This window comes from Rhodnius prolixus, unplaced genomic scaffold, assembly GCF_049639745.1.
Source record: "Rhodnius prolixus isolate KJV_2025 unplaced genomic scaffold, Rpr scaffold_1, whole genome shotgun sequence".
NCBI classification, from domain to species: Eukaryota; Metazoa; Arthropoda; class Insecta; order Hemiptera; family Reduviidae; genus Rhodnius; species Rhodnius prolixus.
Genome location: NW_027411581.1, coordinates 24,642,017 through 24,665,841, shown reverse-complemented (window position 1 = coordinate 24,665,841; position 23,825 = coordinate 24,642,017). Strand labels below are relative to the sequence as shown.

At 32.6% G+C, this 23,825-nt stretch overlaps 1 protein-coding gene across 5 annotated transcripts; it reads left to right on the top strand.

The window, feature by feature from the left end:
- The first annotated feature begins 63 nt into the window (after positions 1 to 63).
- Positions 64 to 22,968, top strand: LOC141447826 (uncharacterized). Of its 5 annotated transcripts, XM_074115723.1 has the most exons (11): positions 908 to 1,058; positions 1,148 to 1,413; positions 6,163 to 6,256; positions 7,337 to 7,487; positions 7,566 to 7,648; positions 9,003 to 9,141; positions 13,529 to 15,498; positions 16,729 to 16,804; positions 17,098 to 17,177; positions 18,526 to 18,685; positions 22,699 to 22,968. In XM_074115723.1, the coding sequence occupies exons 3-7, from the start codon at positions 6,185 to 6,187 to the stop codon at positions 13,603 to 13,605; spliced, it is 522 nt and encodes a 173-aa protein (XP_073971824.1). In that variant the 5' UTR covers positions 908 to 1,058; positions 1,148 to 1,413; positions 6,163 to 6,184; the 3' UTR covers positions 13,606 to 15,498; positions 16,729 to 16,804; positions 17,098 to 17,177; positions 18,526 to 18,685; positions 22,699 to 22,968. The 5 variants fall into 5 exon arrangements, with proteins under 5 accessions (XP_073971808.1, XP_073971818.1, XP_073971824.1 ...); XM_074115707.1 differs by lacking the exons at positions 908 to 1,058; positions 1,148 to 1,413 and adding an exon at positions 64 to 296; XM_074115717.1 differs by lacking the exon at positions 1,148 to 1,413 and having other exon boundaries at positions 907 to 1,058.
- The last annotated feature ends 857 nt before the right edge of the window (positions 22,969 to 23,825 follow it).

The window sequence follows — 23,825 nt, the reverse complement described above, 5'->3', positions numbered from 1 at the left end:
GCCCTAAGCATCCCTTCACATGCGCATTTCTCTTCACTGCAGGAGTGGAGCTCTTCCATTATCCGCGTTGTACGCGTGCACAGGACAATATCTTCTTTCAGTGTACTTATAGAAGTCAATTCTACAACTTAACTGATACAAATTTTACTTTTTATTTCTTTATTTTCAACAAAATTACACTGCACAAGTAAATAGTCTCATAGGTTTAAAATGTTAATTTCGTACAAAAAATGTTTATATTTTTGAATTTTATATTATCCTAGTGCTAAGTGAAACAAGTTCCCAGTTCAAAAGTGGTAAGTAAAAATAATTCTTATAAAACTTTATTGTGTATAAGTTGTCAATAATCAGTAATACTTTTTATGATGACGTAATTTATGAGGCTCTTGTCAATAAAGAACTGTTTCCTAGTCTTGCTAATAGATTGCCAGCTATAAATAAATTGTTCCAGTTTAATGCTCGAGTGAACGCCTACGCCACCACTAGCTAAAACACTCGATGTTAAATTTATTTATTGTGTTTAAATAATATAAATAAATAACATCTAACGCTCCGATATTATGTACATCAAGAAACCAAATTGATGGAAACGATTTTCTCTTATCACTTGCCAAATTTTTGTTTCGAATTTTCAGCAATCATGGAAGTCTAGCAACATGTTTCACAGTACTATTATGGATGTGGTAAAACAGTATAAATAAAAATGTTACTTTCCTAATGTCTATCACAGCCGCGGTGGTTCGCTTCTTAAATCAATCTTTATAAAACCACTTTCAACGAAAACTAATAGTTAACGATTTTGTAAAATCTTTCGCGTCAATTAAAAAAAAATATCAGAATTTCACCCATTCAATTAATCATCATCGATTCCTTGCTATAATCGAATCGAAAATTTGTACGATTTGTTTCTATACTACCTCTTCCGACGGGTTACAGAAAGTAAAATGTTTAAAGTCAACTAGAAAATTGTGAGAAATAGGCATACTGGCGTTGTTGTCTTATGGAACAAAATAAATTTGGCAAATTATTTACTAAGACACTCTTCCTTCGAAGCTAACGTAAGTATTAGTAACGTACGTCTTGGCTGCTGAAAATAGTACGGCTTCCGGATTTGTTGGGACTAATTATTGGTTTTCATTTACTGCAGAAACGAATCCCCAAAAAAGATGTCAAAGCCCTATTATTCTGCATTTCTTCTTGATGTACTCGTATAATAGACTGCAATATACATATGGTTATTTTGAAGTCACATCTTTGAACATTCAGGAGTAACACCAGAATAACAATGGAACCCTAGGGATCTCCAGCGACACAGGGATTCAGTTGGGCTGTATGAAAGGAAATTGGGAAAAATTTACGTAAGGTTTCTGAAAACTAGACCAGCATTCCAGACTGTATCAAACTGCCTTCTAGGTATTCCAACAATACCATTTCAGTATGTTTTCGTGCATATGAGATTCTTTTTGGTCACCTGAGTTAACTGCAAGTCGTAGGTAAAAGTGTTGAGGTTCATTGATTATACTGCAAACATTTAACTATGACCGTTGATTCTGCTAAGCAGAATTCTTTCAGATCTTACTGAGGAAGCCAACTTAGGTCGCAGCTGACTTTAAAATGAGGTCGATTTTCAAGTTTTTTTTCACATGGAAGGAAATTTTCTCAGTAACAGTGAGTGCTTCATGGAAAATGTTTAACTCGTTTGACCTTATTTTGTTGTCCAAAGCAAGAAGTAAATTAGTAATTTCTTTCTTTTGTTTTTTATGATACTTCTTTCAGAAAAGTAAGTTTACAATAAGCCATTTGAAATAGTACTTAATTCTAGAAACGCTCGAAAACGGTTTATTAATTACTTATGAGCATGGAACAAGTTAAAATAAAATTGGAAATTAAAGTTTTTTGTTTTTTTAAAGCGAATTAAATAGTAAAAAATGCCGAACAAAATTGAATGTTATTGAACGTTCGGGATTGATTAGAAGCATCAAATAGTATCAGTGCGGTGAATATTTTGCTATCTTTTTCAAGGTTAGGATAGTCATTAGGATGTAAGAGAAAGATAATGTTATTGATTAGTGGAGGTTAATATTATTTTAAGTGGTGATTAATATTATTAATATGTATTGATAAGTAAATTTGCTTGAGCTGTGACCGTAAGATAACTTGTTTCGCGGTCGCACTTACTTTAGCATTGAAGACAAACTTGATTGCAAAATAATTCGTAAAATAGTAAAAAATTGGCTCATGAAAAGTTAAGAACAAAGTATGAGTTTTTAGAGATCAGTTTTAAAAGAAAAGTAATCACCTAGATGAAGGAATGCATAGGTTGCTATATTAAAAAATTTTCTAACAAATAATAAATTGCATACAGGATCCTACCTAAAAGACCGATATTTCAGAGTCAACTGTGGAGCAGCAGACTCTGATATCCATCTAGCTCGAGCTGGTGTTCCTCAGGGCAGTGTCCTAGGTCCTCTTCTTTACTCCTTATGTACAGCAGACATACCTTAACACCCAAATACCATCCTCTCCACCTTCATCCTCATCCTCTTACCGCTACACCAGCTCTACAAACACACATCAACCACTTACAGGACTGGCTTTTCAAATGGAGAATCAAAACTAACGTTACGAAATCAAAATTTATAGTATTTACTCTCAGACGGAAAATCCTACTTCCCATCATCTTGAACCAAACTCCTATACCAAGTGTGGACAAAGTACGCTACCTTGGACTGCACCTAGACAAACGGTTGACATGGAATCCCCATACTAGAATGAAAAGATAAGAAACTAACCAACTCTACAAACTTCTCGCCAGACTTCTTGACAAACAAAAGACTTATATCTACTGTTACTGCGACCTATTTGGTCATACGGCATCGACTAAGCGTTCCAACTCACTACGCCTCCAGACATTACTGTCAAAAATACTTCTAAAACTTCTTAACGCTCCATTCTATGTACCTAACCTCACTATCCATAATGACCTCAAAATACCTTTCTTTACAGATCTTGCTAACACTCGTTTTCTCCAATTTCATTCCTCTACAGCAGCTCATCCTAACCCTCTCATAGAACACCTATCTTCCTCCACATTACCAGGTAATTAAAACTGTCCGGTAGGACAGTTGTATAAGGGTTGACCATCAAAAACTGCACGAAAAAGCGTAACGTTGAAAAACACCCAACTTTGACAATTTTTTTCTCTTTTTCTATAACAGATAAAATTCCCAAATTTTCTTTAAATCTTACTCCAAACCCTCCTTTATAACTGTAATTTTTTTGCAACCACCCAGATTTAATAGGTTTCGAGAAAAAAGTTGCCGAAAATGAGCAAAAACGGCTTTTTCAAAAAATGTTCTTGTTCTTGTTGTTGTTCTTGTTGTTGTTCTTGTTGTTGTTCTTGTTGTTGTTGTTACCTTTTTTGTAAACAACGTAGCGCCTAAACGCGTGAACCGATTTTCATGAATGAGGTGTCATTCGATTCGGAATTTTATGTAGATGTGCCTTTTGGGGGTCTCGATGCTGTACATTGAATGGGAGAGGAGTTAGCCCCCTTTATGTAAGGCCCCCTCCAAAATTATTATTACTAATTACTCTGTAAATCTTGGCCCGATTTTGATAAAATTTGGTAGGGTGATAGGGTTAGGGCTCCCCTACGTAACATTAAAGCGACGATCAGCTCTAACACTTTTTAAGGGGAAGTATAGCAATCGTTTCAAATTATCGTCACGTGAACCGATTTTCATGAATGAAGTGTCATTCGAATCGAAATTTTGTACAGATTTGCACTTTAAAAGTCTCGACGCCGTGCCTCATAAGGAGGGGAGTTTGCCCCACCCAAATAAGACCCTTTCTAAAACTATTATTACCAATATTTCTATAACGCTTAGTCCGATTTTGATAAAATTCAGCCCGAATAAGTGGTTAAAGCTCCTCTACGTGGCTGTGAAGTGCCATCTTGCTCTTACACCTACTAAGAGGAAGTACTGCAATCGTTTAAATTATCAATGAGTGAACCGATTTAAATCAATGAATTGTCGTTCGATTAAAAAATCTTTCCTCTTTGCCTTTTAGGGAGAAGTACTGCAATCGTAGTTTATTTTTCTTACTCCTCTTAAAAGGAAGTACTGAAATCGCAGTTTAATTTTGCTATTTACGTACAAATACCTTCCTATGTTATTCAAAACGCTTTTTCAAAAAAATTGTTATTGAGGATGGTTTGGGGGAACGCAACTATAATCATTCTATAAAAAGATCTCTCCAGTGGTAGTTACGGTTCCGACTTAACACCTTCTCAGGTTATAATGATAGAATTGCTTATTCCAAATTTTAAAAAAATCTGTTAAGAAGATATGTAACTTTGTAAAATAGACAAAAAGGAAAATCTATCCAAAAGGTACAAAAATCTCCTTAACAAAAACTTACAGTTTAAAATGTTAAGTATAAGGGTTGATTAAACGCCAAAAGGTACACAAATCAGCGAGTACCCAACATTTCATTAATACTTCATTAATAGTCAAGTAATTCTACTGCATTAATTTTCATTAATAAGTTATTTTTTAGAATTTATTAGATGTCACAGACCCTTATGCTGGCCACTTCATTTATAATATTTTTTTGTTATAATTATGATAAATCACATATATACGTACATGCATGTTAATGTAGAAAAAGACAAAGTTAGAGTAGGCTACTGTCTTGAATTCGTCTTACCGAAATATTCGTGAGCACAAATAATACACAGATAATAACAAGTAGATTATTCAACAACAATTATTCATTTCTCAATTGTAATTTAATTTAGTCCCCCTAATTTTTGCTTATAGTAAAATCCTGGAATAATTAGCTGTCCTAAAAATATGCATATCTTATTTACTTTATATTACATATATACAACATTGTGGGAAGAACACCTAGATTGAGAATGTAATTGAAGAAAACTATATTATTTGCGATAAAGCCAGATAATTATTACCTATTATTATAAACGTTTGACTACTTCATAAAATGACAATTACTTTAATCAAAGAATGAACTTAAACCGACGATTTTTATTTAAAAATAAAAATAAATAAATAAAATAAAATCATTAATGTAAGTTTTTTATAAAAAAAAGTTTTGAATTTTTTAGCCTCATATTTTTTTTTCTTTTTAACCTGTAATTAATAGTTTGATTATTATAAATAACTAGATATTACAGTCAATCTACAGTGCTACTTGAACATATATTTTGTAGACGAAAATGGCCAGCATAAGGGTCTGTGACATCTAATAAATTCTAAAAAATAACTTATTAATGAAAATTAATGCAGTAGAATTACTTGACTATTAATGAAGTATTAATGAAATGTTGGGTACTCGCTGATTTGTGTACCTTTTGGCGTTTAATCAACCCTTATACTTAACATTTTAAACTGTAAGTTTTTGTTAAGGAGATCCTCTAAGGAGATTGAAGAGAAGATGGTCTCGTGATCTACTCTTATCGTGAGAGCAATATAGCAAAGCACGTTACTGGAGTGGCACCACTGGTTGCCTTCTCCACTCATGATTTTCTTTTATTTTTTTTATCAGGTACCATATTTGCTTGTTGCAACAACCGTTGCAGGGGTAAATTCCAATAAAAGATTTAAAAAAAAAGAAGAGAGATTTGGACTGGGGATCTCTCACTTACATATTCACTCATCATAAACAGTACACAAAAACCGCCCCAGAGATTTGGCACTTCTTGTACAATCGGCACGCTCTTTTCTTTTTGCTTTTTTACCTCTTCTACTCCCTTATGCAACTTAGGTTGCATACATCAACCACCCCTTGCAGATGCACCAGAAGTACAACTACATACCACAAATTTTTCTTCCTTACAAAAACTTAAATTTTGCCTGATGAACTTTGCGACACAATTGTGTTAATTTTTTGAATCAAACCATTCTTTGCATTCAAATGGTTGCAAAATGTTCTTCAGATGATTTGTGAGCTAATAAATAAAACTTTTTTCTTAAACACTTTATCACTTACTGATAAACAGTTATAGAATAAACATATAATGAAATTACTCACATGTTAATTACAATATTTGTTTTTTCTAATAACTGTAGGAACAGAAATTAGTGCTTTTAATAGAAAATGAAGCTTCTAGTTTCAAAAATTGTTTCCATGTTACAGATTTTAAATAAATGGTCAAAAGATGACCTTAATTAAGAGTTGTTGCTGTTGTTCACTAAGGACTGGCACATTGATTATAGGATGGTTAGAAACTGTAAGTTATCATTACATACTACTAAATATAAAAGTATTGTCAAATTAATCTAATGTTATCATTTATTTTTGCTAAATTGAAAGTCTTATTGAAAAACATTTAATTTTTATTTATAACACTGAGACGGATTGTAAAATAAAACACTATTTATACCGAGCAATACTAGTATTTCACAATTACACTGGACTGCAAACACTATTCTGAACTGATAACTTAGCTGCAAGGCACTATTTTTCTCTTGGATAATTTCTCCTTGAATTATCAGGTAACTATTTGTCTTCTTGAACTCCCTGGAAATGAGTATTTGACCCTAAGTACGAAGATAAGGATTTAGCAAATGATCTGAGCGAAGAAAATATCTGAACAGTTTGAACCTGAGATTACGTTTATTGCACCGATACCACGATTATGTTTTGTTCTTATACCATTAGCCGGATAAGCCTTTTTTTTTTTTTAAACTTCTTTAACAGGTTTTAATAATTTTTATGGTATATTATAATTTTTAAAGGTTTTGTGGGGCTAACTAAGATTAACTATTAAATTGCCATAAGTAAGTGTAATGTAAAACTACTATGTAATATTAATTAATTAATGTAATTTTTCTATTATTATCTACCGAGTTTAGATGAAATTGATTCAGTCTTAAAAGACTAGTTTTTGAGTTCCATTGAACTCTTTTTAAAATAGTTATTACGACTTTCTTTACTTTGAAAGTTTACTCCGCATCTATACATCTTTCACTTTATTTGAATAATTTTTAATATTTTAATAAAAAATTTAAAAAAAAAAAAAAAAGGTGAATATCTTCACATAGAATTATTAAGAGAGATTCTAAATGAAATGGGGCTCTTGATAACCTAGTTCCTTAGTTAACCAACAAAAAGACTGAGGGATGAGATTCAAAACTTAAGTCAAATACGAATCAAACAAGTGAAATTGTACATGGCTTAAAATATTGTTCTTTCAAACTGGAAAAACATTCAAAGTCACAAACTATAATATTAATGAAAATAATATTTTAGTTTTGCATCAAACACCACAATACGTAAATTATAATTTGTTTATTATTTTATTTTTCAGATTGGAGGCCTGCTTGGTATGCTAGTTATTGCTGCATCCATTTACTTAGTTTCACAAGTTAAAGTATCACAGGAAGAAATAATCCCAAAAAATATAACAGAATTTAAAGATTTCCATGCTATTGAAATTGGAGAAACAAGTTTTGTTTTTAGTATGTTATATTTTCAATGAGTTTAAATAAATTTCATGTTTTTTCTAGTTCTTTTAAGTATTAAATTTTTGTTTCCAGCTATGATGATACTAATTGGGCTCTTATTATATTATTCTTGTTTCACATTATTGGCAGTATTTTTAATTTTAGGCGTTTATAAGGTAATTATGATTAAAAAGCAACATTATTGTAAAATTCGTATGTAAAAATTGAAATAAATTCGTAAATCAAAGAGATCTATGAGGAAGAATGTGGGTAGATGGATAAAAGTTCGGCAACGTTTTATTGTTTTCAATCCATTCTTAGGGAGTTGGTAGTAGGCATGCCGTGGTTACTTTCGTGATTTAATTCCGATTCTGCCACAAGTAATGTAGTTCCTCTGATTTACTCGTGAAGTTAGGCTAAACCGATCCAGATCCTAATCAAATGCTTTTCTAATTTCATACCGGTAAGAAATGAGCGTAAATCAATAGCAGGGTGGCAAATAAAACAAAGTATCTTAATTTGAATTCAATTCTCCAAATTCGGAAAAGGTATATTATCTCATTCGAGAGTAGGTGTCTAAGTATGGTATTAGGGTAGTATATTTCTTAGATTTAACCTCAAATTGTCCCTGCTTCATGAACAATGGGTCCTTGTATGGGATAAGAGATAACTGAAAGAAAAAGAAAATAAGATATTATCTAAATCGTCGATTAAAAATACTTAAGACCCAAAATTAAAAGATACAACCTTAAGAGGTTTTCTACTCGTAAAGAACTGTTAGGTCATGATAGAGCGAACGATATTCAAAAAATTCAATAAAGTAAGAATTTGTTAAGCCTGCTCAATTTGAAAATGAGCATGCTGCAAGAAAAAAATATACATTGCTCCAGCTTCAGGTTGCTAGAGATATATTTCATTCTGGCCAAGTAATTGCGCTGCAAATTAAATCCTTTGTCACTTTTCTTCTTAGAGTAATTCCGCTTTACATTGCAGAAATGTTTCCAGTGCAAACGTAATTGCAAGAATGTATAGCTTGCGAATCTAAATAAGTCATATTCAGTTCTCTACTCCTGCACATTGCAGCTGTCGCTTAGACAATGGTAAAAGGGTTTACCATCAAAAACTGAATTTTGACAATTCTATGAAAGATAAAATTTCAAAATTATCAGTAAAAATAGTTGATATCCTACAGTTTGCTAGTGCAATTTATCTCAACAATGGCGGTAAAAATAGATTTCGATAAAAACGTTGCCATGTTTTTAGAACTTTTTAAAGAAGAAGTGGGCTCCCCTACACATATAAACCGATTTTTCTGGGATCAAATGTCATTCGATTTAAAATTTTATGTAGATGTGCGATTTAGCCATAAATTTCGTGCAATTTTACCCTGAGGTGTGGTGAGGCCTTTCTAAGAGGAACCCCCAAGGGAGATGATCTAGGTAACAAATATAACAAATTCCTAAGATTAACATAACTACTTAATTGTTGTTTCAATGAAAATAATTAAATTCTTCCTTTGATCAATTTCAGCAAAAAATGCGCTATATAAAACTGTGGATACAAATAAAATTAATTCTACTAATTATGGCAATCGCTGGAATAGTTATTCAATTATTTTTATTATTATGCGGGGTGGATTCAAGATTAACTGATCAAATCATCATAGCAGGTAAAATTATTTATAATTTATGAGGGCAGAGTCAGTAGAACTGTCATCCAATAGATATATAATATTAAAGTATTTGAATGTATTTTTAGAATTCCAAGTTTGAAAATAATTGCCCAATGGAAGTCTTAGTTTGTAGACTTGTCTGTGCTTTAAGAGGATCGTTTGAAAAGTCCGTGCAAAAATAAAAACTACTTAATTTTTTGGGGTAAACCTTTTTTATTTTTCAACATAGTCTCCTTTTAGGCTTATACATTTCGTCCAACGCTGCTCTAGTTTGTTGATCCCTTCCGAATAATAGGGTTTGTCCAAGTCTGAAAAATAGCCATTCGTTTCTGCAATCACCTCCTCGTTTGAATAAAATCTTTTTCCCGCCAGCCATTTCTTCATATTGGGGAACAAATAGTAGTCCGAGGGAGCCAAGTCTGGAGAATAGGGGGGATGTGAAACGAGTTGGAACCCTATTTCCATTAATTTTGCGACCACAACTGCTGAGGTGTGAGCTGGTGCGTTGTCGTGATGGAAAAGGACTTTTTTGTGGGCCAATCGTGGGCGTTTTTCTTGCAGCTCGGTTTTCAAACGGTCCAATAACGATGAATAATATGCACCTGTAATAGTTTTACCCTTTTCCAGATAGTCGATGAGGATTATTCCTTGCGAATCCCAAAAGACAGTCGCCATAATCTTTCCGGCCGAAGGAACGGTCTTCGCCTTTTTTGGCGCAGATTCCCCCTTGGTAACTCATTGTTTAGATTGTTCTTTGGTCTCAGGAGTGTAGTGATGTATCCATGTTTCATCCACAGTGACGAAACGACGCTTAAAGTCATGCGGATTCTTCTGGAACAGCTGCAAACCGTCCTTGCAACACTCATTTCACTTGTTTTTGGTCAAGCGTGAGAAAATCACTCGACTTCCTCGATTCAAACGAATGCCAAACACAAAGAAATAGACCGATCTGGCTGAAACTTGGTGTGTGTTCTTCCAAGAGATGCTACTAACTAAACACAACCTCGATACGCGCCAGTAGTGCTATCTCTCTTTGCACGGACTTTTCAAACGACCCTCGTAGAAAGGGGCTTTATGTTCTTTAAATTTGATAGCGAGCTTCTTTATTTTAAATTTGTATTCGGGACCCGAAAAATAGATTTTTAGACAGGCGGATGATGAGGAGAATCTGGCCAATAAAGTTGAAACTTCAAAGTACATATAGTGTTAATTCACCCTAATAATCGATCAATATCATTTAAGAAAAAAAATTGAATTTTTCAACCTACTTTTTATTTACTTACTCTGAAGAAGAGTTAGAAGAAGAAGGACAGGCCTTGGACCTAGCAGACTAGGTGATCACATATTCAATTAAGAATGATGTTAGAAAAAGCAAGAGGTAGAAATAAAAGTAGGTTTTTTCTTGGTGTTATATTGGCTGCATTTGATTCAATCCTTACACAGGAAATGTTGGCTTTATAGACCAGAGGATAATAAGGCCCAACTTAATACAGGTTACCATATCGGTATACCAGAATCCTAAACCAACACTAATTGAAGGGAATCTAAATCTCCCCAGCTACAAAAGAAGTCAAACAGAGAGATTTCTCTTTACCCATTACTTTATAGGATTGAAATATGGCAAAGGATTCCTAGAGCCTTAATTGGATACCAACATTATGTCTAGTATTTTTACTAGCCGGTTATATATCGATATAAAGCACGTCACAGGAGAAATACAGCTGGTAGTTACAGAGAATGAACTGTCCCGCCAAGAAATGATTTCTAATGCTGTAGTGTCTCCAGTAAGTTGAAAAAGAAGAGAAATTGCCACTCCTAATTAGTTGCAATAGGAAAGCTCTTTAGGCTGTCACTGCCTCTATATTTTAGATTTTAGCTCGTTATCAGACAATATGGCAAAATTGAGTTGAGCCTCCTTGACGCAAAGCTGGATTATTTGTCTCGGTGCCCCTTATTCTTAAAGTTTGACGGTACTAGAAAGGTTCGCCAGCAGTGTGAAGACTGCTTAGAAAATGCATTTACTTAGACGTATTCTGGGAAAAATTGAGGGGGTAACAGTAATAATTTGGAAATTAGAGAGGAAGTAGTATAAAGAGAATCAAGAATGTTATAGTGAATCGTATAAAGGATTATGAGTGACAAGAGGGAACCCTTTACAGAGATTAGGAGAATGATGCGGGACAGGATTCGGAAGGATTTGGAGCTGCTTCTCCATGCTTCGCGGCTATGTAAAAAAGAAAAAATAAAATAAGTTAATATCTCTAATTCTTATGAATTATTATTCTTAGAAATATTTTTAATGGTTGGAATATTTCTCAAAAAAAAACACTTCAGCGGTTCTATCGTTTGCACAAACTTGTACAAAAAAAGTAGCTTCAGGCACCATTGTTTAGGTACAGGAACCTTTGAATAAAAATAAAAGTTCTCAAATCCAAAATTTCTCACATATCCTAACAAATATTGTAGTTGCTTCTTTAGCATGAAAATGAAAAAATATTATTTTTTTATGTAATGGACCAGAGGAAGTTATGCACTGTTTAAATAGAGGAGATTAATGTTCTGACTGTCCTTTCTATCTATGTACAAATTGAAGCCAATCCCTTTTCAACAATGGACCTTATTTGCTATTGTGCACATCATTACACAGACGAGTAGATCGATAAACATTTATTTGTTATTTTAAGTTCAGCTCTGACTAAATAGAGATGGTACAGAACTATATAAATTCATCCCTAGTAATCAAAAATTAAATAAAATATTAATACAATAGGGTAATACTTGTTCATTGCTACCACATATTGGAAAAAAAAAAGAAGAAAATATATCAAACTCAGACAGAAATATACAGTGTTGAGGAATAACAATTAATTTGCAAATATGTTTTGTAATTTTATTCAATATGCTGATTTAATTTTTTTTTCCATTATTCATTATTTCACATTATCTTTTTGGGAACAATCGTCTTTTTTAAGGTTTTTTTTCACATAGATCTATACGCCTTCCATAAGTTCGGTATTAATAGATGAAAGGATTCACCTTCGATTTACCGATATTTTGCAAAAGTTACGTTGCAAAAGTTGATTTTTTGTAAAAGTTACAAGAACACTTAAATCACTTATAATGTTTATACACTTAAATATATAAATGCTGTGGGAGTCTCTTTGACATCAATATACAGTACGTAGTTAGACATATTTCTGGAGATATTTTTTCTAGTCCCATAAAACATATCCAACGAATTCCTGTTTCGTTATGGTGGTACATATTTTTCGTAAATCATAAAATCCTTTATAGATAATTTAAGTGAAGTCGTGTGAAGACCTTCTAATGGAGAATCGCTGAAAGACAGTAAACAGTTCGGGCCAGGGATTTACGACGTAAAGCCGTTATAATATGACGGTAAGCCAAGGTAAACTGTCTACAATCTTTCAAACTGAGCCAGTTGTTTTTCAATTTTTTTGCTGATATTGTAAAAGAAGGTTTATCAATTCTAGAGACGCAATTTCATTAGTTCTAAAAATGGTATTATTGGAGAAAAGGTACTATAGATACACGCCTATTGGCGTGAATAAGATTTGTGCTTTCATTTATTTCATGTAGAAATTCTAATCCAAATTCTAATCTAGTTCGAGCCAAGCTACAGTTTAGCTACTTCTCATTTTATGGGTAAAATGTTAATATTCAAGAATAAGTTTCCATCCTTCGTCCATGACATCTAATTTGGAAGGTGGATGTTGATTAGTCGTTTACATTTTTATAACATATTAGTGCAATACTTTTATTTTTGCATATTTTCGGTGTGTTCAACTCTTAAAACCTTTCTGGGTGTGCACACAGATCTACTGATTCGTTAAACATCCTGTATATCTAGTAAGAATTAATATATTAATATTAATACTTATGAAGTATTTCATAAATGATACAATAATAAAATAAATACTTAAAATAAATACTCCATAATAAAATATGAGTGTAATATATAATAGTATACTATTTAATTGCCCTTTGTCATATAACATTATTTATAGTTAGGCAAGGAGCAAAACTCTTCAGACATTAACTGTTCTCAGATTATTTTCAAATATTTCTTCATTTTATAGAATATTATTTGCTCAGTAAATATTTTTAAAATTCAAAAAACTTGTCAGTAAAAATGCTGATGAGTCTACTTGAATGACTAAATAAAAGCATAAATTTTTACTATTGGAATGTTGTTATCAATACTATCTGTGGGAGATAAAAGGAACTAAATTACAAAAACCTTGTACTATCCGATGTTACATACTTTTTTTAAATTTACAATTGGAGTTTTAGGCGCAATAATTCTTGATTTGAATTTTGTTAAACTAAGTTTGCTAAACAAATATCTTCTCTTTTTTTTTAGTTATAGATGGACTGTTAATAATGGTGGTACAAAGCTACTATGAACAAGTGAGCGAGAACACTGTGCCTACTTATTGATAAGGAATAATACAACGTTATTGTACAAAGTGAAACCTAATTAAATTGTATTCATGTGGTTTTTTGTCTTGTTATCAAACTACTGTTAGTTTTTTGTTGAGAAAAAAGTTATACAATATTTTCTTGAACAAACAGACTTCGATGTAATAATAGTTAAAGCTTATCGGTAATTAATTAACTAATTATCCAATATCTATGGGCATGAAAGCTTACATATTGTTAGAAATAAATTTTAGAAATGACAGCAAAATGCCGTTTGCGGAGTACGGTTTTAATAATGACTCATATTACCTTCAATATAAGTACTAATTTACTTTTGCTGATACACTTTTTAATTTATATTAAAATACTTAAGATGAAAATTCTAAATATAGAATACATAAAATTAAATTGAAATTAAACTCCATCACGAAAGTTACAAGTACATAAATGCAGTGGGAGTGTCTTTGACATCTGTATTCAGTGACATATTTCTATACATAGACATATTTCTGGAGATATTTTTTTGTTTTAATAAAAGCTATTGGAACTTTTTTTAATTACTCTGTGTACTAGAAAACCCAATCTCACTGGCAAAAGACAGCATAGACTGCGTTACAGCTCCAAAAACTTGGAACTTCGCAATTGCTAGTGTGGTAAGGGTTACATATTATAACTATGAGCACATGCATATCCCAACTCAACGGACACCGAAAGATTGTTTAGAAATGTAGTATTTTATTATTGAGGTATTGTAAATTATTATTCCAGAAAAATCCGTTATTTAAGATGACACCTAAATACTTTAATTCATTTACTACCTATTGAGCTTTACTTTTAATGCAAGCGAGTTTAGATTTTTACCTTCTTGATATATGTACTTATTTTTTTCTTTTCGTAATATCAAATTATACCTCATTGTCAGTGGCCCAGTTATTTATTGACAAAGAGTAGTGTTTCTTGCACTGTTCAATTCACTTCGTACAGTTTCATATGAATTTTTATGATAAACCGTCACGAAAGTTATTGGTAATGTGTAAAGAGGATTGGCTAATATCAGAAGCGGTTCATATACATACTCCAGAACCCTCGATCACAGATGGAATTGAGAGCATCCTCTAGTAACTGTTAAAAGCAATTTTTTAGATCTAATAAAACAAGCCAATCCACTGGAGAAATAATTATCTAGAAAAAGTTATAAATTTTTCTAATAGTTAAAAACATTCAGCTGCCTCAATATCGAGTGTCATCAAACAAATCGAAGATTTCTCTTACATCAGTTTTCCTTAACAGATTGAAAATTGTCCTAATTTCAAAATAATGGAAGATTTAGCCAGGGTTCTGGAAAAGCTATCCTAGATTTTTTTTTCATAAGAGGACAATAAATAAATAAGGAAAAGAAATATTTCATTGAAATTAATATTTAAGTTATTTGGCACTGTTATATTTGCATTGTAAAAAAGATAATGAGAATTAGACTAAAGGAGTCATCTTCTTAAAAAAGTTAAGATTAAGTTTACTCGATTGTTAAAAGACTCGCTTAGAAGAGATGCTTATTTATATTATTACTATAAATATATATATTTCTATTAAATTTATTTAAAAATTCAGACTTTACAATGGCAGTTTTTAAACCTATTTTATTCATTTATTTATCATTGAGGATTCAGCTAGTTCCTAAACAACTGTTGAACGATTCATTCGTTCAAGAACTGTCCACTCTTCATGTAAGCTTTGCTCTATCAAGGTCAACATGTGATGTGTTGTTTTTAGTAGTATATTCCTGTTGTGTTCATTTCTGTCATACTTAAACGTTACCTTCCAAGTGGTACTTTGATAGCTTTGAAGTTTGAAGTTGTTAAAGCTAAGAATCATCCAGAAATGTAAAGTTCTAATGACAATAAGCAGATTATGGTAAGCAGATTACTTAAAACATATTTTTTAAATAGCTTTGATTTGCAAAAATTTAGCAAAATTTTTTTTCATCATTCAACCGTTCCCTTTCGAAAACTTTCGGAAGAATTGTTTATAGAATGTGATCCAAGTGATTTCAATCTTATAAAAACTAAAATATCCACATTTAATAAACACAGGACAGTCACTACCCGAGAGGTAATAACTTCAAATTTTGGTGACTATTTCATTAAATTTGTTTCTCAGTTAATTAAAGCAGCGGACGTTGAAATGATGTTAACTTATGTTTTTATAAGATTACAATCAATCGTACCTTATTTTCTTTAACTCTGAAGATGTGTTGACATGGCTTTTATCTTTAATCAACTTTCAATCTTTATTAAACTGGTGCATGAAGAACCTTGCCCATCTAACTAAATATCAGTTTCATGATTACCACGCCTTTCTCGGCCATCGCCTCAGCGTAGGAGTCGTAAACCTCTCAACCAGCTTAAATGCTCTTCCTTCCCTATAACTTACCCTTCGTTCTGTTCCATGGTATTAAACGATTGTGACTATTGCACTGTACAGTAAAAATCGTATGTTCTGATTTTTCATTCAAGAACAAGATTATTTATTAGCTTTCTCATGAATTTGATCTTATTTTACTCAGTCTTTATGGTGTTAAAATGCTTTGCTTGCCAGCTCTGACAAATATTCTATGCTGATGACCTATGTCATCCCAATGCAATAACGGCTATTAGGTCATCCATCTTTTAGAGCTTCTTTAACTTGGATTGTGCTTGATATACTACAGTCATCATTTTGGAACAATTAATAGTTGAGTACCATTTTTTCCCTTAAGTTTAGCTGATCACTTGAGCTTCTGGTAAGAATTTTTTCAAGCTGCTGCAGAATGTTCTATAAGGAAACATCAATGCCTAGGCCAGAATCAGAAAGTGTTACGGAGAATGTTGCGGCGTACTTCCTTTTAACGCAAACCACCCAAAAAATGGAATCCATGGAAATTACTGATTCCAACTTTTACAAGAAATTTACGAGAAGATTTTTCAGCAAAATAAAGAGTGGTGAGGTTTTAGATTAGTCCAAAAACATTTTGAATGGCCTGCTCCTAAAAACAGATATCCACGTGGTACCATGAGAAGGTAGTGCTCGGATTAATCACCGCTGTATGTGTTTTGATGAATGTAAATTGATAACAGATGATAACAATCTTTAATTTTCTTTCAGATAATTTTCTCAGTTCTTGTTCTTGGAAGCATTGTGAGGATTGCGAGTTACATTATATTATCCAAAGAAATGCAAGGTAATTAGTTATTTTTAATTTCAGTGAAATATTAAGGTGAAAATAAAACTTTAAAAAAGCTAATGTTTCAAACAAGATTTAATTTTAAAACAATTCAGTTTTAAAATTTTTCAAAATTGATGTAATCAATGCTCTTTTGGTATTTAAGGGGAATTAGGTTTTTTTTCTTTTTCTAATGTGTTATATCAATTGTTTGACGTATGTGTATAATATTCTTGTCCTAAAACACATTCTCTAATTTAGAATAATATTTAAAAAACATTTCTTCATTTTTATTATTTTTTTTTTTTTAGCTAGGAGATATGTGCCACTGCTTATGTTTGGGATCTGTTCTATTTATATTGGTGTAATGTTTCTCGTTGGAATGTACAAGGCAAGTAGGAACGACTTTCTTAAGTTTAATTGGATGAAATATTATAAAAGAATGGATACTTTATTATCCAATTTTAATTTTCTTGAAGTATAATCAAACCTCAACATTATAAATAACTTTTAATTTAAAGGTGGGACTGTGATTGATCCGTACTATCATTAAACCTTATCTTACATTGTTATTATTTTTTAATAGTTGGATACTTGAATGGAAATCGTAGTCTTAGTATATCTTACAGCTAATCTTTATCTTCTTTTTTTAAATTTATGTATTTATTTATTTTTTGTAACTAAGTTGCATAACAACATTATCGTCAAAAACCTTTCTTTTTTTTTTTATTAAATAAAGATTTAAGTAATTGGTGTCTGGAGCCTTTTCCTATGGGCCTCAGAACTGTGCTTCCTTGTTACAGACGACACTATCCCTAACCGGATAATTTAGCTTAAAGAAGCTTCTAGGAATAGAAAATATAAAGGCCCTCAGTTGCATTCGAACCATAACGTGGGAATCCACTGAACTAAATTCTTCCTGTTTTCTTTACATAGTTCTCTCAGTAATTACATGCTGAGAGTTTGTTTTCCATATCAGGCTGAAAGATTTTTCCGAATTTGGCTACCGAAAAGTAGAACGAAAAGAAATTGTGGATAAGTAATCAAATTGCATTTCTTTCTTGAGTAATCTTTGTCAAGTGTCATATTGAAAAAAAGAATAGTCCTTATTTATTAAGCAATTAATTCCTTAAATAATTACTGCTTGAATTAGCAGTGTTAAAGCAAATAGAGTTTGAATGAGAATAGTTGTATTTTTGTTTTATTCGGATCGTGTAAACTCAAATGTACTGATGTAACTTGCAGAAATAAGTATTGAAAAATGCGAAATATCTTTTCTTTTTTTTCATGCAGAAAATACACTAAAATTAAATTGTTCAACTTTATTTTGACTAAAAGGAATCAACAAAATTAAGATGAGGATACCATTAAGTATTACCAAACCCAAACCGTGTAGCCACATCTTACGGATATTTTTTTTAAAAAGACATAATCCTTTCCGAATCCTCTAAATCCTACCAATACTGCTTACTATCTTTAAAGTTATATTAACTATTCAGTTACAACAAATTACAGGTCAAAACTTTAAGATATTTCATTTCAACGTCTAAATTATCAGTCGCCTTTTAATCTGTTAAATTATTTCATACCTCTGAATTAATACTACTGATATTTTCTTTTCCTGGCTTCAATACAAATAAAATAATGAAATGGGAAGATAGAGAGACTGTGTTTACCAACACTGATATTTATTTTTCTTTCTTTATTTATTTTTTTACTAATTTTATTTTATTTTGTAGAACAATGCCAGATACATAAAATGGTACATTGCGTATGTTGCTGCTGTATTTTGCTCTACTGTAATAGCCATTATTGGTTTCACAATTAGTTTTGCTGTGAGTGATCTCTTTGGATATGAATACTATTTTTTTATTCTTAGTCTGCTGATTGTTTCATTAGGTAACCTTAAGAATTTTTATATTATTTTTACTATTATTTTATTAATTGCTTTAAGGGTTTCGCTTTTGGAGATTCTATAATCTGCAATAGTGAATAGAGTTCTAATCTACTCGTAACCTTGGCTTGGTAGTCATTTGAAACCTAATATTCACTCCGCACTAAACCTACCTCATTGGTGAGATTGATTGAAGAAAAGTAATTATATGTAAGATCTTCAGCTCCCGGTCTAAAGACCTATCTTTTTATTCGTTTTCTATTTGGTACACTCTTGTTATATAACCTTACTGTTTTCGAAGGTTCCTGAAAATCAACAACTCCCTGATGAGAAATTTGTGAATTACTTCAAACCTTGAATTTCGCGAGCATAATTCGTTCCGGAAACGTGCTTGTATCCATAGCACTCGCATTCAAAGCGAATTCTCGTAAGTAATTATGGAAACTCAAATATTTCGTTCCAAAAATCCAAAAATATTCATATAAATGATATTGATTAACCCAAAATACCATTATATATTTCATTATATAAATTTTATTCTAATTCATGAATAATCGAATTTGTTTATTTTTCACTGTTACAAATGGAATCACTACTATCTGTTGACTCATCGAATTTCTAGTGACACTTAATTTTGGTTCATTTTAAGGATTTTTCGGAAATGAGATTGAATTGACGTTAAAGATTCATCGATTGCACTGTTACCGCTTTTCTCAGTTCGAGCCTTTTTATGCGCTGTTTTCCACATTTTACGCCCCTTTGAAATGAGGAATTTACCGTCTTTTTATACTCTTCCTCAGACGAGATCTCCTCAATAACCTCTTTCGCAGTACCCTTTGGTCTTAATGCCGTCTGCTAGTTGCTTCTCCTATATCCATTCCAAAAGCAACTTTTCTATATCTACCAGAATATGTGGCCTTTTTTAGATTCTCTTGCAACTTCTTTTTATATCTGTAATATTCTGTCGCATATTTCTTATTGTATGTTTAATATTGTGCCAGTCGTCGTCGTAATGTTGTAAAATCTTGCGATGTCTGCTACTCGATACTTCATGGTTCTCAATGATTTCATTCTTATCTTCCACTGTATTCCTCTCTTTACTACTTTTTCTTTTTACTTTGTTCTTCATGGGGGCAGAATAGTTGCTACACAGTTACACAATTTAGGTTCAGTGAAGTTGAGTGGCAAGTGAGCCACGTTGGCTGAAACCGTGCATTTGAGAAAAGAACCATCATCTCAGTAGTACTAATAGCTCGCTTACAAAGCCCTCCAAGGATATGTTCTTCCTGGAAGAAACACCTGGCGATTGCGTTCTGTCTCTTTTGTTTTGCTTTGTTTTCTTCTTTTTCTCTTTTTTCGCCTCTGCCGTAATATTTCTGGTAGGCGATGGAGAAGGTGTATGGACCAGTGGGTATTTCTTAGTGTCGACGTTAATGTCGTTACCATTTCGTGCATCTTCCAAAGGTTCAGTAATTCCGAAAGCTTCTCTCAGCCTTACATTCTCTTCTTGCTGAGCTGCAATAATCTGATGCGTTTCACGGAAAATAATTTGTCCACATTCGTTTCTGGGTTGTTCTTCCAATTTTGAATCATTTGCCATAAGCAGTGTCCTGTTGGCTGAAACTTTCGTATCTATCTCGTCTTGATTATAGACTTGATGCTCTGCAACCGCTTCTAATTCAATAAACTTCTCTTCGATTCTCCTCTTGTGTTCATGATCAAGTATCTCACTATCTGGAAGTTTATTGCCAGCTGAATCTATTTTCTCCAAATCTTCTTCAGTTTTATAATTAACCTTATCTTTCGATTTTTCTACTAATGTCCTATTCCTTTGGACCCAACCATAAGTTCCAGATCCCCGTTGGATGGTTAGACCAATTCCATTATACGTGGCCTGGTAATTAACAGATTGCCTGTTTGCTCCCCAATTACCGCTGACTATTGGCGACTTTGATACCTTTCTTCCTGCTTCATACTCTTCTAAAACTTGGTTTCTAGCTTTCACCTCGGCTAACTCCGCTTCCAGCATGAGTCTATCTTTTTTTTGTTTTAGTTTCAACTCCTCCTGTTCTAGCTTCTGCAACGCATTCAGTTTGGCCACCTTTGCCTTTATTCCAGCTGCTGCAGCTGCTTCTATGGCTCTTTTTTCTTTAAGAACTTGTTCTAAAGTTTTCTCTGTTAGCCATTCCATCATGATAGTTTTCTTCTATTAACAATCGAAGAAACAAAAACCTTGCAAATTTTCAAATACACAATGAACTATATAATCAACCAAAACAAAAATATTAATATAAATAAATACAACAATACCATATGATTAAACGCAGAAAACTAAATACAAACATTCACGTTACTACTAGCAACCTAACAAATACTAATTATAAATTAAATAAATATTGTCCATAAACTTAAATAGTCCTTCTAATTAGAAAATAACCATGTAGATCTTCTAACTAGTCCTCCTTAGAGAAAATGTGAAACTGTATTTGGATCCAGATCAAAATAACAGGATTCTGTGCAACGGAGTTTATTCAACCAAACTATTCTCAACTCAGAACTCACAACTCGTAACTCGTTTCGGCTAATCTAAAGAATAGCTCCCCGGAGGTGTGGCCTGTTTATTTTTAGGGGGTGGGAAGTACAGCGCACCTACCGGTGAGATTTTAAACTACTTCGGATTGTGCGAATTTCGTAACTCTAATGTTTCGCGCGCATGCGCAGTACACTTACTGCATAGTAACTGCTTCATGTTTAATGTATTAATAGTTCCCGCGAGTGCCCTGTTTGTGACCTGAGGTGCCTTTTTTTTGTAACTTTATGAGTATGAGCGTTTTTTGCAGTTTTTTTTTAAATTAAAGCATGATTGTAGTGTGAGTGAGGATGGAGTAATGAATGTTATAAAATTTTGTTCGATTTTCTGGAGGGAGTTCGACAAGTATACCCTCCTCAGGAAAAGGACTCCACAGAATAAGGTAAGTTTCTTTTGTGTTGTTCTGTGTAATTATTGTAATGAATCTTGTGACACAAATTAAATTGAGGGTGATTAGGTAGGTTAGGAGGGGGGGTATGGGGGACGAAGCCCCCATTAAGAAAAAAATCAGGGGGTGTGGGGGAAATATCAATCCTAAATAAATAATTCGAAGTGATTCTGATTCGCTGTTACCATATAACCCGCTAGATTTAAGTGTAAATATAAAATAAAGAAATAGTTTTATATTTATATTTGAATATGGCGGGTTCTATAGTAACAGCGAATCAGAATCACTTCGAATTAGGCCACACCTCCGGGGAGCTATTCTTAAGATTTACCTTTAATTCTATCATCTATGCTCGTTTAAAGCAGCGCGTATGAGTCACTAGTCGCAGCTTCGTTGTGCACACTCACATTCGAATGTATCATGTTTTTCTTTAAGCGCTGATGCATCACTCCTATCATCTATGCTCACAGCTCCGTTGTGAACGTACCCTAATAGTATTGAAATACTTCCTCCTATAAAGTAAAAATTTAGTGAAAATTTTTGCCTTTCTAACAGCATCCTCACAAATCAAGTTGCAATATAATTAAATCTATATCTTCTAATAACATTTAGGATTAAACTAGCGAGGTTTCGGTCAAAATTAAAAACAGCAGTTAAGCCTGTTAACAACGCCCTGAGGAAGACAGTAAATTAGTCGATACGTTGGCGTAAATACTGATTTGGTGTTTTTTATTTTGATGGAATCCTCGCGAGCTGAATATTAATAGCTTTCCCTTCCTACGAGTTTCTTATAGCTCACTGCCCGTTGATGGGCAATATTGTCTGTAACGAAAGAACACTGTCCGGAGGCCGGTAGTGCACTAAAAATTGCTCCGGATGCCTATCAGATGTTGCCCTAAATAATAGTAGTTTACGGTCACTAAAAGATAATACAAAGCTACTATTAACATTGTATTTTTATCAGTTAAAAGAATAACCAGCCCTAAGTTCTAAATTAAGTGAATTATTTCACTTATTATTAGTATATTTTTCTGTTGCAGTTGTTTCAATAAATTTCTTCGTAGTTGTGTTCAATTACTACAGAGAAAACAAAGCTACCCTGTTTGAAAATGAAGAATTCAGAGGAATCTACTGAGATTAAAAAATGAAATTTAATTTGTTTGTTTTAACTCTTCTTTGATGTTGTATATTGAAACCGAAGGGGCCACATGGACCGCAGACAAGTCAAAACTAGTAGAGGCAGCAGGCTACACGACCTGAAAAGATAGAAAATTTATCTTAAAGAAAATACAATACATATGTAAAAAATAGTATGTAATATGTTAATTTTTTCAATTTGAATGAAAGTTCGTTTCTAAAAGACTTACCTAGAAAGGTTACTGTTTATTTATAAGACACAATAATGTGTAAAATCACACCATTTGTGTAACGCCACACATTGGTGACTCCGAACTGTAATAACACATTTTTAAGGGTAATACTCGTATAATGTTGTTGCCCGCCTTTTGTCTCCTCGCAAACAAAAATACTTTGCCCAAATGCGTTTCTATTAAAACTGTCCGGTAGGACAGTTGTATAAGGGTTGATCGACAAAAAGTGCACGAAAAAGCGTAACGTTGAAAAACACCCAACTTTGACAATTTTTTTCTCTTTTTCTACAAAAGATAAAATTCCCAAATTTTCTTTAAAATAAAGGGCAAACCCTCCTTTATAACTGTAATTTTTTTGCAACAAACCAGATCTAATAGTTTTCGAGAAAAAAGTTGCCGAAAATGAGCAAAAACGGCTTTTCCAAAAAATGTTCTTGTTCTTGTTCTTCTTGTTACCTTTTTTGTAAACAACGTAGCGCCTAAACGCGTGAACCGATTTTCATGAATGAGGTGTCATTCGATTCGGAATTTTATGTAGATGTGCCTTTTGGGGGTCTCGACCCTGTACATCGAATGGGAGAGGAGTAAGCCCCCTTATTGTAAGGCCCCCTCCAAAATTATTATTACTAATTACTCTGTAAATCTTGGCCCGATTTTGATAAAATTTGGTAGGATGATAGGGTTAGGGCTGCCCTACGTAACATTAAAGCGGCGATCAGCTCTTACACTTGTTAAGGGGAAGTATAGCAATCGTTTCAAATTATCGACACGTGAACCGATTTTCATGAATGAAGTGT